This window comes from Scheffersomyces xylosifermentans (assembly GCF_036884685.1).
Source record: "Scheffersomyces xylosifermentans strain CBS 12540 chromosome Unknown RJT20scaffold_3, whole genome shotgun sequence".
Classification (NCBI taxonomy): domain Eukaryota; kingdom Fungi; phylum Ascomycota; class Pichiomycetes; order Serinales; family Debaryomycetaceae; genus Scheffersomyces; species Scheffersomyces xylosifermentans.
Genome location: NW_027042941.1, coordinates 1,043,906 through 1,060,876, shown reverse-complemented (window position 1 = coordinate 1,060,876; position 16,971 = coordinate 1,043,906). Strand labels below are relative to the sequence as shown.

At 40.4% G+C, this 16,971-nt stretch overlaps 7 protein-coding genes across 7 annotated transcripts; 4 read left to right on the top strand and 3 right to left on the bottom strand. All coding sequences in view use genetic code 12, as the record gives it.

The window, feature by feature from the left end:
* Positions 1 to 228: 228 nt before the first annotated feature.
* Positions 229 to 948, bottom strand: RJT20DRAFT_134279 (dienelactone hydrolase; the record flags this gene model as incomplete). The annotated part of the gene is made up of 1 exon (XM_064918296.1): positions 229 to 948. One exon carries the CDS (start codon positions 946 to 948, stop codon positions 229 to 231), a length of 720 nt encoding a protein of 239 aa, XP_064775054.1.
* Positions 949 to 2,660: 1,712 nt separating this feature from the next.
* Positions 2,661 to 3,986, top strand: RJT20DRAFT_134278 (uncharacterized protein; the record flags this gene model as incomplete). The annotated part of the gene is made up of 4 exons (XM_064918295.1): positions 2,661 to 2,901; positions 2,961 to 2,997; positions 3,102 to 3,693; positions 3,753 to 3,986. 4 exons carry the CDS (start codon positions 2,661 to 2,663, stop codon positions 3,984 to 3,986), a joined length of 1,104 nt encoding a protein of 367 aa, XP_064775053.1.
* Positions 3,987 to 4,674: 688 nt separating this feature from the next.
* YUH2 (Yuh2p) lies at positions 4,675 to 5,897 on the top strand. The gene is made up of 2 exons (XM_064916917.1): positions 4,675 to 4,788; positions 4,955 to 5,897. The coding sequence occupies exons 1-2, from the start codon at positions 4,750 to 4,752 to the stop codon at positions 5,876 to 5,878; spliced, it is 963 nt and encodes a 320-aa protein (XP_064775052.1). The 5' UTR covers positions 4,675 to 4,749; the 3' UTR covers positions 5,879 to 5,897.
* Positions 5,898 to 7,271, bottom strand: RJT20DRAFT_127089 (uncharacterized protein). The gene has a single exon (XM_064916916.1). The coding sequence runs from the start codon at positions 7,074 to 7,076 to the stop codon at positions 6,015 to 6,017; it is 1,062 nt and encodes a 353-aa protein (XP_064775051.1). The 5' UTR covers positions 7,077 to 7,271; the 3' UTR covers positions 5,898 to 6,014.
* A 504-nt stretch (positions 7,272 to 7,775) lies between these two features.
* RJT20DRAFT_134275 (uncharacterized protein) lies at positions 7,776 to 8,942 on the top strand (the record flags this gene model as incomplete). The annotated part of the gene is made up of 1 exon (XM_064918294.1): positions 7,776 to 8,942. One exon carries the CDS (start codon positions 7,776 to 7,778, stop codon positions 8,940 to 8,942), a length of 1,167 nt encoding a protein of 388 aa, XP_064775050.1.
* A 927-nt stretch (positions 8,943 to 9,869) lies between these two features.
* On the bottom strand, positions 9,870 to 11,201 carry SFC1 (Sfc1p). The gene has a single exon (XM_064916915.1). It carries the CDS (start codon positions 10,933 to 10,935, stop codon positions 9,979 to 9,981), a length of 957 nt encoding a protein of 318 aa, XP_064775049.1. The 5' UTR covers positions 10,936 to 11,201; the 3' UTR covers positions 9,870 to 9,978.
* Positions 11,202 to 13,761: 2,560 nt separating this feature from the next.
* On the top strand, positions 13,762 to 15,507 carry RJT20DRAFT_36176 (metallodipeptidase). The gene has a single exon (XM_064919839.1). It carries the CDS (start codon positions 13,858 to 13,860, stop codon positions 15,301 to 15,303), a length of 1,446 nt encoding a protein of 481 aa, XP_064775048.1. The 5' UTR covers positions 13,762 to 13,857; the 3' UTR covers positions 15,304 to 15,507.
* The last annotated feature ends 1,464 nt before the right edge of the window (positions 15,508 to 16,971 follow it).

The following is a 16,971-nucleotide window of genomic DNA, read 5'->3' as shown; positions in this document are numbered from 1 at the left end:
ATAAGAATGCTGATATGGTAAGGTTCATTTTGCAGTAACATTGAATGGAAGTGGAAGTAGTGGTGGTATTGTTTTATGCATTTGAAGAGGAGAGGGATGAATAAGAGGAGATACATATACTCTATGCTTAATGAATATTTTTCCATAACGAAGTAAATTCCAATTAAATAGAAAGAAAACACATTTTTTAAAATAAAATTGTAACACTCTGACAACACCGTAACTTCTCTAGAATTGAGAAAAGAAACTGATTTGGTCAATGATGGTCTTCTCCTTAGCGTGCTTGATTTGTGGATCAGCCAAGTTTCCTCTACAAGCATAACCATGTGGAGCATTAGAGAACAAGTCTAATTGCCACAACAAGTCCTTCTTAGTAGACAAAATCCTGACGGTCTTTTCTCTCAATTCTTCACCGAAAGAAGCGTCGGTAACACCAACAGAAATCAATAATGGCTTGGTAACCTTCTCAACAGCATCCTCGGTGAATAAAGATGGATGAGCAACAGCAGCAGCGGTCAAATGGCCATCCTCAGTCAATTGATCAAGGGCAAACTTAGAACCGAAACAGTAGCCAATAGCAAACAACTTCTTAGGGGTCTTCTCCTCCTTCAACTTGGAAAGGAAACTATCCACAATTGGGCCAGTTATATCAACGCCGTGGTTGCCAAACCAAGTGGCTCTGTCGAAATTTTCTAAGGAAACAACAGGGTCACCCTTTAAGATGTCTGGAATGATGATCTGGTACTTACCTAACTGAGACAATTGGTCGGCAACTAAGTGGATGTTGTTGTATTTATAGCCAAAGATATCAGTCAAAATGACGATAATTTTTTCATTTCCAAATTCTTCACCGATGACGTAAGAGTCTAAACCTCCTACGGTGGAGAATTTACCTTTGGCTTCACCTTCGTGGTAGAAAGTTTTGAAACAACAAGGAGAGAGAGACATGTTGACTTAGGTTCTTTTTTAGGTATTATCAAAATGCAAAATACTAAACTAGGTATTCTTGGCGATAACAGATCTGGGTAGATATATTGATAACGCTGTGAGCAATTCGATCTTTTTCGAAATAATTTTCAGAATTTCTAACAAAAGGACAACAGGAGAGAACTGCTTGACGACTTCGGGGTGATATTAATTATATTCTTCATTATATATAGACTTTCTAAGGATCATCTTGTCGGTGTTTTTTGACGTTGAATGCTCGGTGTTATCGACGGATGTATGTCCCGATCGGTCTACATCTCGGCTCGACTTGTAAAATCCGAATTAGTATTGGAGCATGGGGATTATCAAGTAGATGAGAGAAAATTGGAGTATGGTATTAGGCAAGAGTTGGGCAAGAAAGAGTATCAAACTGGAGGAGGGCTATACTACTATCACCATTTCATTCGGCCCCTAACTATTCAGACTCAAAAGAAAAAAAAGAATGAAGAAGATATTTCTCAACAAACAGTAGGAAGAGTTGTGAAGGTTTCCTGCGATTGCACAATTTTCTACGGTTATGGCTGGCTGGTTTGGCGTGTTCTATCTACAAAGCATTTAACAGCTTCCTACGGGTCGGTCAATTTTCTGAATTCAAGGTATGTTGGTATATATAGTGACCCTGACAATCGTCCAAATTCTGACTGACTACATAACAGTATTGAATGCTAGCTTTGAAAACCCACATGTTAACACCATTTATATCCGAAGCACTAACTCTCATGAAAGCCTCCTCTGAGTATACACTCTATGACGAAATTGAGTAAAGAAGTCGCCGCATCGTGCTCTTACCACAGTGGAGATTAGCCGTAATATACATTACGGTACGGCTACTCCAATTCGCATCTACTTACAGGCAGCCTATTCTGACCTTAGTATACTCTGCATCATTTAAGCATAGTAAACTGTACTCACAGGGACCGTCTGAGAACCAACTATCTACCAATTGTCTACCAAGTATTGACTTTGTACCAACCATCTTCTTGATACCAATCTTCACGGTATTAAATCCAAGTCACTGGTTAGGTGTGATGGTGAGTTATAAGGATCATTACCCAAATGGTATGTGATACCATCTATTTGTGAAGAACCCGTACCTCAACATTGTTGCAGCTTATCTAGTATATTGAAAAAACAAAGAAATGTGGTTTTTTTCATGCAGTTCATTCGCAACAGAGTGAACAACATTAAAAGGAACATTAAAAGGATCTTTCTTACAATGATAATTTAGAGAGCAACGGCACAACAGAAGGAAAAGTTGATAGCAATGTCCCGCGCTTCTCTTGCAGTAGACACCAACCCAGTTTTTCCTGTACTTGTATATATCACCGATGCATTGTTATCGGCTCAATTCAGACCCATGGCAAGTGGCACATTCATAAGGCGATATCTTCTTCCACTTGATCACAAATCAAACGTACGGACTTATGTCTGTCCTATTTAAAGCGCTTTTACCGGTATCCCAAACCACAAGACATTGAGCTGGAAACTTATATCCAAAAGTACTTCAATGGAGAGATAGAGCCTCCGATCAATTCTTTGTATTCTGACATAGATGCCAACAGCACTTTTGGTTTAATGAGGTTTTTGCTCCACTTACTGATTCCGTAATCGTGGAACCGGATGTAGTGCATATTTGGGGTTGCAAAAAACCTCCAGCAAGCCTGTATCCTGAAATGCGTTTTGCAATTGGAGACTACAAGATGCTGAACTATAAGTTGTATGAAGGGTTTGAGCAAATGATGGAGCTTATCCGCAATTATCAACCAAATCCAGCAGATGAAAATCAGCGATTCTTTACATTAAGATTGTGGAATCCTGCTGTTTGTTTTACATTGCTTTTGAGAAAATATCTTTATCAAGCCATGATCTGTGGCACAAATAGAGGCTTTCTCTCTGACCATAATACCTTTTCGGGTTTTTTGAATATAATTTCGACGAAAATGGTATTATGAATATTGATTACTACATAATAGACGACCCAGAGACTGTTTCTGATGGAATCACATTAAGGTCAGCAATTGCTGGTTTTTTTTTCAACACAACAGATGAAGCAAAAAAAAAATTAAGAATCGTTTACATGAGAGAGCAAAACAAGCTATGCTGTTAGCTGGTAGGATTGATAGACTTGATAATGTTGGTCCCAAATGTGCTTGGTCTTCGGATCCATCGTCGAGGCCGTCTTCTTCTTCTTCGAAGCGTAAATATATCCCAACCTTGCCAACCATTGTCCAAGATAACGGTACATGGAACGTCGAGCGTGACATTTTCGGCAGTACGTTGTGTAGAGTTGAATATAATGCTGCGAAGAATTTCCCTACATTGGAATTACCTCCAGTAGTATTTGTCAAAAAGTATTGCTACGACAGATCATGGTGGAAAGAAAACAATGATTTTGAATTTCATGAAGTTCCGGAGAGAGATGCCTACTATGATATATTTTTCAATGAATTAAAGTTCAACCACACAATCGCAGAATCCCAATATGCTTCCAATTTTCCCAAAATCCTTTGTTCGGGCTATTGGAATGGTCTTGGGTATCATCTTGTGCACATATTTGAGTACCTTGGACAGGAAATGCCAGAGCAGGAATGGGATAAATATAAAGTCTATCTGGTCATAAAGGATAGACTCAAGGAGATCCATCTGTTGGGGATTTCGCATAATGATATTAGAATTCCCAACATACATGTTTCGGTATCTGGAAAGGTGTCGTTAATTGATTTTGGATTGTCAGACTTCACTAGTGATCAGATCGTATGAGGAAGGATTTTGAAGATTTTGATTTCATATTTGGTTTCGATGGCGGTGAAGTCGACAACGACATAGAAAAGCAATCCCCTACAATGGAGGAAGAGAATCAAATCGAGAAAGATGCCAATGAAGAGGATTTAACTGATGTGGAACAAGGATTTGAGCAGGCTCCTCCGCCTTCCCAGGATTCAAGAACAACAGCATCAGCGGACGGTGACGATCTGAGAAATATAAAGACTGAGAAGTAGGAAAAATAGAGTTATGAGTTTGCTACAACAAAGATGAAAGACCACCAAGAAGACGATGTCAGGTGTAGTTTTGGCACAATAATGAGGTTAATATGGCAGTAATAAGTACCTTCTGATGTTTCATTGGCATTGTATCGTAGCAACAGCCCGGGTAGACCATTCCTAATACCACTATGGACAGCAAATATATTATGTATAATATATTATGTACTATATGTATTAGAATTGGATATTATAATCCTGTCGACTGAATTAAACATTTTCCGAATGTTGGTTTGAATATTTTAGGGGGTATAGTTGGAAACAATTCCGGCACTCGTATTGCTATTTTTGACCAGATGGTGTGAAATAATTCCAGTCATTAATTTGAATGAATAGTTAAAGCACAGTACCAACCATCAAGTACCAATCTTCTTAGCACTAACAATCTACAACATGAGTTGGTCCTGACCTGTCTCTTTTAGGGTTCTGCGGTTGAATCTCAAACATTCTATAACATAACCCGACTATCGTAGACTTTTGTAGCTACAGTATCTTACTGAAACTACCATCTCCAACCGTCCTAACCACAGTATCTATAGTACAACCGAATATGGCATTAATGGTACAATTCGGACAGATGCCGAAATAGGAAATTTTCTCTCAAATATCTCCGAGACACCGAACCGATCTCGAAGTTTGCTTTGTAGCGATTGAGATAATGCTTATTGGGGTATTAACTGGGTATATATAGATACGTTTGGTTATATAAAATATCTACAGGATGTCCGAAAGTGGCTGGAACACCATTGACTCCGATGCGGTATGTACTTTGTCAATAAGATGGTGGAATAAGGTGCCCTAGAGAGGGTGTTCATTTGTGTTAAGAGAATTATAATGAGTATAGTACCTGAGAGCATTATGCTATGAAATGTCGGAAGTTGTTGCCAATCTCGGGATTCTGTGATGATACTAACAAATGCAATTAGGGAGTATTCTCGGAATTGGTCGAGAAAATACAAATACAAGATGTGGAAATCAACGAATTGTACTCAATAGATTCCGATTCACTTCGCCAATTGGATCCAGTACATGGTGTGATCTTCTTATTTAAATACGGAAAGATTGATCGCCAGTATGCTCAAGACGGCAACAAACCTTTGGATGGAGTGTATGATCAAGATTACCAGGAGAAAAGCATATTCTTTGCCAACCAAACCATCCAGAATGCCTGTGCTACCCAAGCGGTATTGAACGTTTTGCTTAACAAGTCCGACGAGGTGGTCCTTGGGGACGAATTAAGTAACTTCAAGTCTTTTGTGACTGGATTTGATAGCGAGATGATTGGAGAAGCGATGTCTAATAGTGATTTGATCAGATCGGTGCATAATTCATTCTCTGCTCCACTGTCTTTTGCCGATGACGATAAGCCTAAACCTCCACAAGACTATGATGATAAAAATGATGGTCTATTCCACTTCATTGGATACTTGCTTAAAGATAACCATATATATGAGTTGGATGGGTTGAAAAGCTACCCTATAAAGCATGTAGAGTGTAATTCACAAGAAGAGTTTTATGAAAAGTTGCCAGGTGTTATCCACAATAGAATATCCAAATATGGGGATGAATTGCGTTTTTCATTGCTAGCAATAACCAACAATAAATTGGAACAGGCAAAGAAAGAAAATGATTATGACGCTATTAACACCCAAATGATGAAGAGAGAGACGTGGAAGAATGAGAACGAATTAAGAAGACATGACTACATGGGCTTGATTGTGGCTCTATTGAAGAATATAAGTAAGGACTTAGATGATGAAGAGTGGAAAAAGCTCTTGGATTCAGCCAGAAGCAAAGGTCAATTGAGCTTATTGCAACAATTCGCTAAAGCGCAGGGATTAAATTTATAGTCTATTTGATATTGAATTGAATATGCATTTATAATACTTGAAGAAAAAATTGGATAAAAGCGAAATACTTCACCATTTAAGATTCATCCCATTCGTAATCCTCTGTACTAGTTAGGATACTTGTTCACTTTCCGAACTACTCGCTGGATCCGAATCCAATGAATGGGATTGGCGACCCACGACTGTGTCTGGAGAAGTAGTCAAAATCGATACTCACGGCATTACCCAACAAAATCGCTCTTTGATCTAGGGTCAATGGTCCTGCAACCGACGGATATAACTCACCCATACCGGCAAAACTAGCTGGGTCCATTCTTACAATGTAGACACCAGTATCCGTAAAAAGCTCTCTTCCTAAGCCGACCCAATTACGATCCACAGAAGCAATAACATCTCCGTTTTGATTTTTGACTGGGAAGTCAAAGGAAAGGAATGGAGCATCGATAGCACCAAATTGGTTGAATTCCAGAGTTTCTTCATCTTCTAACTTGAATAAATTGTACCTTCTTCTCCATGGGTGCCACGATTGGATAGTCTCTCCAATATTTTCAAAGATGAGAGAGTTATCGCGATCATATCCTGGAAGATAACATTTAATGTGAGAATTAATGAAAGAAAATGGTCTCTTTATGGTTAACAAGAGATCTCCGTAGTTGTTAAACACATCAATGTCAAATGGTCTATGCAATCTGAAAAACTGTCTTCCCAACACCTTTAACAATCCCATATCCTTCTCTTCCATATATCCAATCTGCTCTCCCAAGGCATTCATTATTCTGTACTTGTTGGCTTGCTCAAATCCCAAGAATACATTCATGAATTCGATCTGTCTCTCTATAACCAAAGTTGGTTCCTTCAATATATCATAGATTCCATCCTCTGGAGTTATTAGACCGTTTTCATTCGGAGGAATAGAGAAAATCGTATGATAAGACGACGGTTCGTGCTCGAATTCTTTGGAATTTTTCGAAGGGTTTGTTTGGTAGTAGAAGTCATTAGATCCCAAGCGTTGCGGGTTCTGTTCGTGGTACCGTTTGACTTCTTCTTCGGAGATTTCTTGGGTGATTCTTGTTTTCCGGGGAAATTGCAATGTTGGTATTGTCACAAATGATCTAGCAAATGTGTTGAATCTGGGCAGTATTCCCCTAGATATCGTTCTTAACGAACTCAATGCAGAATATCTAGATCTAGGTATCATTTTTAGTGCAATTCAATGTAATTTAATGTGTATAAGTCAAATATGACAATAACCACCACTACTATCTTGCTCACAGATTAAGAAAAGAAAAAAAAACAGTTTTGAAATAAATATCTGACCTGACTTAACACCCTGATCCAAGACTTTGCCCTCAATGACTTCTATCTTCTATATCAAACCAACAATTACAATCTTACCATTATCAATAATATCTAATTGAAATAATATAAAAAGTTCATTATTTTTTGAATTAGTATTAAATTTAGGAATAATATTATTAATTAATTTTATGTGTCAAGATATGACTCTGCTACTTTTGCTTCTTTTTATAGTACTTCTCCACTGTTCTACCTGCTACTTCTACTAATGGTGCTACTTACTACTACTTACTACTACTCTTTCTAATAACACTCTTTCACTCTTTCTACCACCACAATTACCTCTCCACCTGCATGGTAACCATAACACACTCTGTCAATATACACTACCTTGAACACCCCCCATCAACTGATACTTCAAATGACACAATCACAACACACGAAACATTAAAATGTAATACATCCACACCGCACTATTCTCGCCACCGACCCACCGAAAAATTGAAGCTCCTTCAGATGTTTGTTATTGAAAACAACACATTGTCTTCAAACAGCAAAGAGAGCTCTTGTTAAGAGCCAGAGAAAAAGAACTACAAAAGGAATGAGAGTATCAACATCCAAGAAAAGAGCCGAGATTCGTGCAGCAGCCAAGTCCGGCGTCAACGAAAACGGTAACGAAGTGGAAACTATTGATGTTGCTCCAGACGGTAGCGTCGATGAGATTGGAAACAGTGAGGGTGATGCTACCAACGAGCAAAAGGAGGCTACCAATCAGAAAATAAAACGAGAGGAAATCGAGCAGCAATTGTTGACGGTGCAGTCTGAAGACGAGGGGGAACACAATATAGCAGATGTCGAGATATACTCGGAGGCCGGGGCTGTCGAGTTCGTCGCAGCTGCGCAAAAGGAGACGGTGGTGGTGAGTTCAGAGACGACGCAGTTGGAAGAAGAGGCCGTCGACGATTTGGATGCAAATGATGGCGATAATGTTCATTCGATCGACCCCGACTTGGTTCCGAAACCAACCAAGAGAAAGAAGAGTCAAGACAGTTCGAAACAAGACGATAAGAGGGCCAAAGTCGTAGCTCCAACATCTGGTGATCAAGAGAAAGTTTGTCCTTTTTGCCAGCGTGTGTTTGACCTTGTAATTGACTGCAAGAACCACAAACGAACCCACTCAAAGCCTAAGAAGTTTAAGTGTGAACATTGTGAGAAGGCTTTCAGTCAGATTCCAAACTTGGTGTATCACAAGACCATTGTACACAAGGATTTGCAATTGCTGATAAATCCTGCCCCATCAACAGGTCCAGCAGTTGACGTTCCCCTTGACACGGAACCTACGAATGTTGACTTGAAAGAAGTACGTGTTTTCCACTGTGACGAAATGGATTGCACGAAGACGTATTTATCTTACCAATTACTTTTGGATCACAAGGAAAACGATCATCAGGGAGTCGTTGTCAAGCGCCCTTACAAGACATCTACAGCATCCAAGAAGCACACGTGTACTCATGAGGATTGTAATAAGACATTTGCCAAATACTCAGATTTGACTAGACACCTTAGAGTCCACACTGGTGAGAGACCTTATGAGTGCACCCATTGTGGAGCTAGTTTCAACCAGAAGTATAGATTAACTACCCATTTGCGGTCTCATACTGGAGAGAAGCCATTTTCTTGCAAATATTGTGGAAAGTCGTTTGCTCGTGGTGATGCTGTGCAATCACACATCTTTTCTGTTCATAGAAACAAGGGAGAAGCGTTTTAGTGTGTAAACTATGTACATTAGTATTTTGGAATATATGATTGAATAATGACTGTGAGAGTTCTTTTTGGAGGAGAATGTGGGGACAATTATAACTATTGAGCTATGACAACCCCGAACTGCTATTAAATCAGAAAACTACAAGAAATGCAACAATTGACATTCTACAGGATATCACTTATCTCCTTCCAAATACCAAAAAACGGAATAGCATATGGACAAACAACTCACACAACTTCTTCTTAGTATCTCAACTATTCTTATGAAGAAAAAATCATGTTTCTGATATCGACAATTGGTAGCACCCATGTCCCCCACATTAACTCCACCTACTTACTACTTTCTTAGTGCGTACCGAAGAAAACTAACCCGTTAGTCGGTCGTGTGAATTATAGGACGAAGGGAAACCGTTACACATAGTAATTTGGCGTAGACCTGCCCTTTACTTCACCAATACCGTTCGTGTTCTCGGCCCCGAACCACATGCCTTGGCCAATTTCATTGGACGGGATTTAGCACCGTCTCTTCATCGTTCGATTATCAGTGGAACAAATACATCGCATATCCGGTTACCAGTTGACTCAAGAGTCATTGCCCTCGGAAGTCACTGCATTGCCGCAATCGCGATGTCCTCGGCACAACGGAAGTGCCTGCTACTGTGAAATTTTCAGTTTAGTGATTCTTCTGGATTTATAGTGGTTTAGGCTAATTGTAAATGCAACGCCCAAGGTCTGGGGTACAATTGGGATGACTGGTGAATTTTCAAGGCATTGAAATATGTAGATATCAGATAAAGTTGAAAATTTTTGAGCTCTCCAGTTGAAAACTTGTTAATGTGGGGTATACGGTGTTTTCGGTGTTTTTTGTAGTCTTAAGTACTGGAGAGGTATATGTTACTGTATGGAGTATGGTCTTACACTTCTTTGACAAAGTCTTTCTGTACATACATGTTTATGTAGAAATAAATAGGAATATGTTGATAGTACGGCTATATATAAAATATGGTCCTTTTGGTAGGTCGCGAGTAAGTCACCTGTGCTTACTCCAACTTCTTGTTGCTGGAGAAACCGATAGAAGTTTCACCGTTCAAAACTCTCTTCATGAATTCGTAGACAGTGAAAGTGACGGCTTGACCTGGAGCAACTCTCATAATTCTTGGAGTGATACCCTTATACAAAGCAGCAGTTCCTTCTTCCTTAACCAACTGTCTTCCAATCTTGACAATTCTAACTAAGCCGGACTCATTGGATGCGAAACTGGTTTTTTGCAATCTAGTCTTAATAGTATCCAATGGAGCGTTAGACAATGGACCCAAAGCACCAGAAATCAAACCAATACAAGAAGTCTCCCAAGATGGCAAGACTTCAGTTCCGTGGTACTCTTGCAAGTACTCCTTCAACTTAGAATACACAGTAAAGTTAACACCCTGGTTGGTGGCTTGTCTGGCAGCAGTTAAAGACACACCTCTGTAGAGAGTCTTGAAACCTTCTTCCTTGACAATAAGATAAGCAGCGTGTGGAGCATTTCTGTACTTTGGAATGTCCAATGGGTCAGCCATAGAATGGTGCTGAGCTTGCAATCTGATCTTAACGACTTCCATAGGGTTGACAATCATGACGGCCTCGGTGATACCGGCACCGACACCAGCAATGAAGGTGTTTGCGGTAGTGATAGATCCATCTGGAGCGTACAAGAAGTCTCTGTATATCTCGTAGGACGAGAATCTGATAGCCATCTTAGGCACGATACCGATGACAACGGCACCAAGACCTTTATACAACGAGAAGAAACCTTCCTTTTGGGCAATGCTGACACCGGTACTGATGAATCCAGGTGGCTTCTTACCGGACTTTCTGTATAACTGCATTCTAACCTTAATGGTGTCTAATGGGTGACAACATAAGGCCTCGAACAAACCGGCTGTACCACCGGCAACGAGATCGGTGAAACCTCTACCCTTTTTGGCAGCAGGTTTTGTAGCTGTGGTGCTGGACATGATGATATATGAATAGGACGGTTACGTTTACAATAACGAAGTAATGTAACTAAAAGCACTTAATGTGGTGCTGATTTTCTGAACGTGGTACGGTTCGTATTTTGTAGGAGGGACGGATTTTTCAGTGACAGACACAATCCGAATGCAGCAGTGAAGAGACTAATCACCACAAATAATACAGGCGATGTACAAAAAGACTAGTCTGATAGTGAAAACTCAGTAGAAGGGAAGAGAAAACAAGAACCCTCCAAAAAACTCAAATTTCACATCACAGACATATGGCTTCCGTTTTATACTAGGCCCATTATTAGCCTCCACAAACAACTAACAACGCTGTGAGTGATAATCCGGGGTACAACTGTCGTTTGGCGAGAAAACGTAGTCAGGTCGTACGGGCTAAATTAGGCGTGTGGGGGTTAACGTCCAGGACCTCCTTTTCCATTCCGGAGGCAGCAGGCCGGTAAATCAAGAGCCAGTTAGCCAGTTTCGGATGGTTCCACTGTGGTGGACGGTGGTTCTTCCTTGCAGGTGTTCGGTAGACGCTCGGAATAACAAGCCAATCCGAAGGGTATCGTCAGAGAAGACATGGGTGTGAAAAAGTTCCCTTGCTCCGGGACGCACGATTTGTACGCCAGACCGCGGCCAAATCTGGAAGGGTTCAATTTTTCATATGACGAGCGAGTCGGTGAGAGGAAGCGGTTAGGGTAGTACGAGAACTCCGGAGAAACTGGTCTTGTGTGGATAAGGATCTGGTTCGAAGCGAGTTTGAGCACGAGTATGGATTTTGAAGCCTGTGGTGGTTTTCGGTCAGATTAGGTGGTCAGGACATGGGACTATATCTCCATGGGTAATGATATTGTTGAGCCTGACGAAAGTCCGGGGTACATAAGAACCATGGTTTTCTGCAGGATGAGCTGGTCACAATCAGGTCGGATGATGACTCGAGTGGTGAGAATTGCTATGAGTTGAGAATATTATCAACGTATTTATCACTTTTCTGGGGAATAGGCTCATTGGACACAACAAGTACAGGACAAAACACGACGACAACCCATTGTACACACTACAACTGGTGAGCCGTGTGACTCAACAGTTGGTGATATCATTGCAAGACTGTAGTTGTGCGCAGGATACTCCGAGATTTTCGCGGCAACTCGACCCAAAGTAGTATGACACTATACTGAAGAGACGGGCACAGTCTTCAGAGATTTCTTTGGGTAAAAACCAACTAAAGTAATACGTAGGACAAAGTACATTTACGACACAACAGCGAAACGAAACCCAGTCGGATATGGTGTGCGGTCTTTTGGTCGGTGGGTGTTCCGATATAGACCAGGAGACGAAGCAACTCCGACTCCGAGACTATACAAGACGGGGGATGCTATTTCTGTGATGTGATTCGTGGGTGCGGCGGTTAGAGTTGATCTCTTGGTTAATTATTTCTTGTTTATTTAGGAAGTTGGTTGGATTGCTCCGTAAGGGGTTTGATACACCTACAGTGGTATTGCTTCATTAAGAATGGTGTTTGATTTGGCAAAATCTTATATTAGGTCATGCAGAGATGAGGGTTCCATTTCCTTAAATATGGTTCAAATGCAGCTCTGCGATGAATGATAATATAATTCCCCCACTTAAAAAGAAGAATCCGAACAAATAAACAAATAAGCCATCCCGACTAGTGGGATAGTGACCTTTTGCATTTCCCCGGGGTTGAATCTCCTTTAAATTATAACTTGAACCATTGATTTCGCAGCTTTTCGGTTGCCTTTTTTGTGTGCAATATAATAATACTATACTAGAGATTGCTTTAAGAATGGTATTGCGTAAAGTCAAATAAAATATGTGCTTTACTTCTTTCGGAAATTGAATATGGGGTAGAAAGTGGATATAAAGTGAGTATAATATTAAAATGATATCGTGACTATTTTTTTCATGTAGCCTTCAAATATTTGCTGCAATCACATTTCTACTCCTGCTCACATTTAACGTTTAAATATAAAATCAATTTCTCTAACAAATTTGCGAATTACGATAAATATTTAGCTACCATATCATTTAATAAAAGATATTATTTTTTTAGTTTTTATGGAACTATAGCATAACCAGCAAGAGAAGAAGGGATTGGACGATAAATATTGTAATAAAGTACAATTAGGATGAAATAGATGAGGAGTTGCAGTATTAGGCAAAATATGATACAGTATTAAATATGGTTTACCAGGCAGTTTACCAGTTACCCAATACCCAGTACCCATTACCCCCACTACTACTTAAATCAAACACTCAATACAACTTTGCAACTCCATTTTCTGCCTTTCTGCCGTCTGACTCTTTACCCATCTATTCATTCCCTTCACACCTATTCCACCCCTAGCCTCCTATAGCCGCACCTTTCATTGGTGATGAGCCCTCACCTGCTGCTACCGAGACCACCTCCTACCGAGACCTTCTACCGAGACCAACACTGAAAAAAAATGAAAAATGCCCTACTACTCAGAACCTCACAGAACGATTTCCAAACCACCAAGTCCACACAATGCCCTATTCAACACCTCCAAATGCACTTCCAAATGCACTCCTGAACACCTTAACTCCCTCTACTCAATACCACACCCACGTCACTTCCCTCACAATACCCTCACAATGCCCTCCACTACCCCAGCAACTCCCCTAACGAAAACCTGTCAATTTCTTACCGTACAAGGCATTCCGTCTTCTTCAACGGCCATCCTTCATACGGCAGCATCCGTGCACTGCACACAGCACCACCAATATCCCTTCAGTGGAAGGACGTTCTCTGAGTTGGTTGTTAATGGAGAGATTGTAATTGGTAATGTCAGTGGTCTTTATCTTCAGTAGTGTTTGCTTTTGCCACAAATAAAAACCAGCAAGAAGTTAACGTAATTACAGTACAACGCAAACATGTCGTATGAAAAATTGCAATTGCAGCCCCTCTTCGACACCATCGATGAGTTAAAGCCTAAGTTCATCGAGAGATTACAGAAGGCCATTGCCATTCCTTCTGTTTCTGGAGATGAAACTCTCAGACCAAAAGTGGTCGAAATGGCCCATTTCTTGGTCAAAGAGTTGACTACATTGGGATTTGCTGACATTGAGTTGCGTGAGTTGGGTATCCAACCTCCTCCAGTAACCGACCCAAAGTTGGAATTGCCTCCAATTGTCTTGGGAAGATTCGGTAAGGACCCAAAAAAGAAGACTGTTTTGGTCTACGGACATTATGACGTTCAACCAGCTTTGAAGGAAGATGGTTGGTCTACTGAACCTTTCACCATGTTCCACGACGAAGTGAAGGATATTCTCTACGGTAGAGGTTCTACTGACGATAAGGGTCCAGTTTTGGGATGGTTGAATGTCATTGAAGCACACAACAAGTTGGGCTGGGAATTACCAGTCAACTTGGTTGTTTGTTTTGAAGGTATGGAGGAATCTGGTTCTTTGGGATTGGACGAATTGGTTGCCCAAGAATCCAAGAAGTACTTCAAGGAAGTTGACCAAGTCACTATCTCCGACAACTACTGGTTAGGTACCACCAAACCAGTCTTGACTTATGGTTTGAGAGGATGTAACTACTACCAGATCATTGTTGAAGGACCAGGTGCCGATTTACATAGTGGTATCTTTGGTGGTATCATTGCTGAGCCTATGACCGACTTAATCAAGGTCATGTCTACTTTGGTTGATTCCATCGGTAAGATTTTGATCCCAGGTGTTTCTGATATGGTCGCTCCATTGACTGACAAGGAAGACGCTTTGTACGATGCCATTGATTTCTCCGTTGAGGAATTGAACGCTGCCTCTGGATCAAAGACTTCCTTGCACGACAACAAGAAGGACATCTTGAAGCACAGATGGAGATACCCATCTTTGTCTTTACACGGTATTGAGGGTGCTTTCTCTGGATCTGGTGCTAAGACCGTCATCCCTGCCAAGGTCATCGGTAAGTTTTCTATCAGAACTGTTCCAAACATTGTTAGCAAGACTTTAGATGAGTTGGTTTTCAAGTATGTCAACGATGAATTCAAGAAGCTCGGTTCCCTCAACAAGCTTAAGATTGAGTTGATCCACGATGGTGCCTACTGGGTATCTGATCCATTCAACGAGTCTTTCACTGCTGCTTCCAGAGCTACTCAAGATGTGTGGAATGTTGTTCCAGACTTCACTAGAGAGGGTGGTTCCATTCCAATTACTTTGACATTTGAGAGGGAGTTGGGTGTCGATGTGTTGTTATTGCCAATGGGTAGAGGTGACGACGGTGCTCATTCCATCAACGAGAAGTTGGATGTCAGCAACTACATCAATGGATGTAAGACCTTGGGAGGATACTTGCACTACTACGGTAAGGCTTAGGGCGAGCTTAAACGTATTTAAGAAATCAATAAACAAATAATGACCGAGAAGTATTTCATCGTAGTATATAGAGATTGTAAAGGGAACGTGATGTTGGGTAGATGCAAAATGATCTAATAAGAATAAGAATAAGAATAAGAATAAGATTAACAAGAATAAGATGAATATGGAAAAGATGAATAAGGAAAAATGAATAAAAAAAAGAAGGAAGAAAATTTCAACATAGACGATGTTTTTTTATGGGACTTCATCTTGTAGTTATATCTTCAGGTCTTGTCGCATAAATATAGCCGAAAACATGGCTTCAAAGGTGAATTAAGCACTCCGGACTCCTCCCCAAGCGGACTACTCCGAGCACGATTAGGAACAAAACTCGTCCTTCAGCTTAATTGAAGTACACATATCTCGATTCCGCTCCCAAGCCAACTCCAACACCATCTCCAACACCATCTTCATGGACCCTTTTCCTACAGCCCCTCCCCCGCCAACCAACATTATAATTGCAAAAAACCGCAAATCCTTTAACGATAATCGTGTCCCCAAACTTTTTTCATAGCAGCAGCTATTGCCAAATTAGGCAAAGTCCGAACCCAACGCTTATATAGATATGGCTGTGGAGGATATTCACTAAGAATAGCATTGAAGAGATGCAAAATCGCCTAGAAGTAGTGAAGTCATCCGAGTTTCGTGGCCCAATTTCAATTTCCTGGCTTATATCAAGAATCAAGAATTATCATGTTATAGACAATACTTTAAGACAATACTTTTAGACAATACTTGGACACCTCTTGCACTTCTTTTCTTTTACTGACTCACACTCCAATCGCTCTCACTTTTTCAGTCGTGTCGTCTCGGTAAAGCTGTACTGCAAAAAGACTGAAAATTTTTTTCTTACGTTGGCAGTACCGAAAAAAGAGAGAAAAACAGTGAGAAGTGAAAAATTTTACGGCCGCTTGCTACTTAAAATTTCTACATCGTCGGTCGATGTGGAGTTCTTTCTCCCTGAACTCGTCCCAGATATCCGTGCTGTGGGAAATGGGGCATGAGAGAAGATGCAATGTCAGTGGAGTGTCCTTTCAATGTAAAGGTAATAATTTTTTTCCTGTTCTCCTATATATTTGTTTGTTTGTTTGTCAGTTTGTTTGTTTGTCAGTTTGTCGAAGTGTTGTTAAAGTCATGTCATAAAGTGTTTTTTTTTCTCCCAATATCCCATTTTCTTTCTTCAAAGCTGTCAATCTTTTCGAAGTCTTTTATCATACTGCCTTTTTTATTTTTCATCAAATCGTTCGTTTCTCTCACTTCTCAGTCTTTTTTTTTTCTCTCCCTCTAGGTCTCACTCTCTCTCTGTTTCTTTTCACTTTTTTTTAACCCACTTATTCTCAATTTTCTTCCACTAAATCTCCCCCAAATTCTCAGTTTTTCCAGTAAGTTTTTTCTCTCTCTCAGTTTTACCAGTCTTATTGTACCCACACTTTGGTCTCAATCCGTATCCCCCTCCCCGTCCCCGTCTCACATCATCCTCCTCAGCTCACTACTTTCTAACCCTCATTTTTTACAACTATTTTTCACGTTTTTCACGTTTCCACTCTTCCACTTTTCCACTGTTGTCGTCGCAATTTTTTCTCTCTTCTCTCTTCTCTCAATTCACCCATTTTCCCATTTCCCATT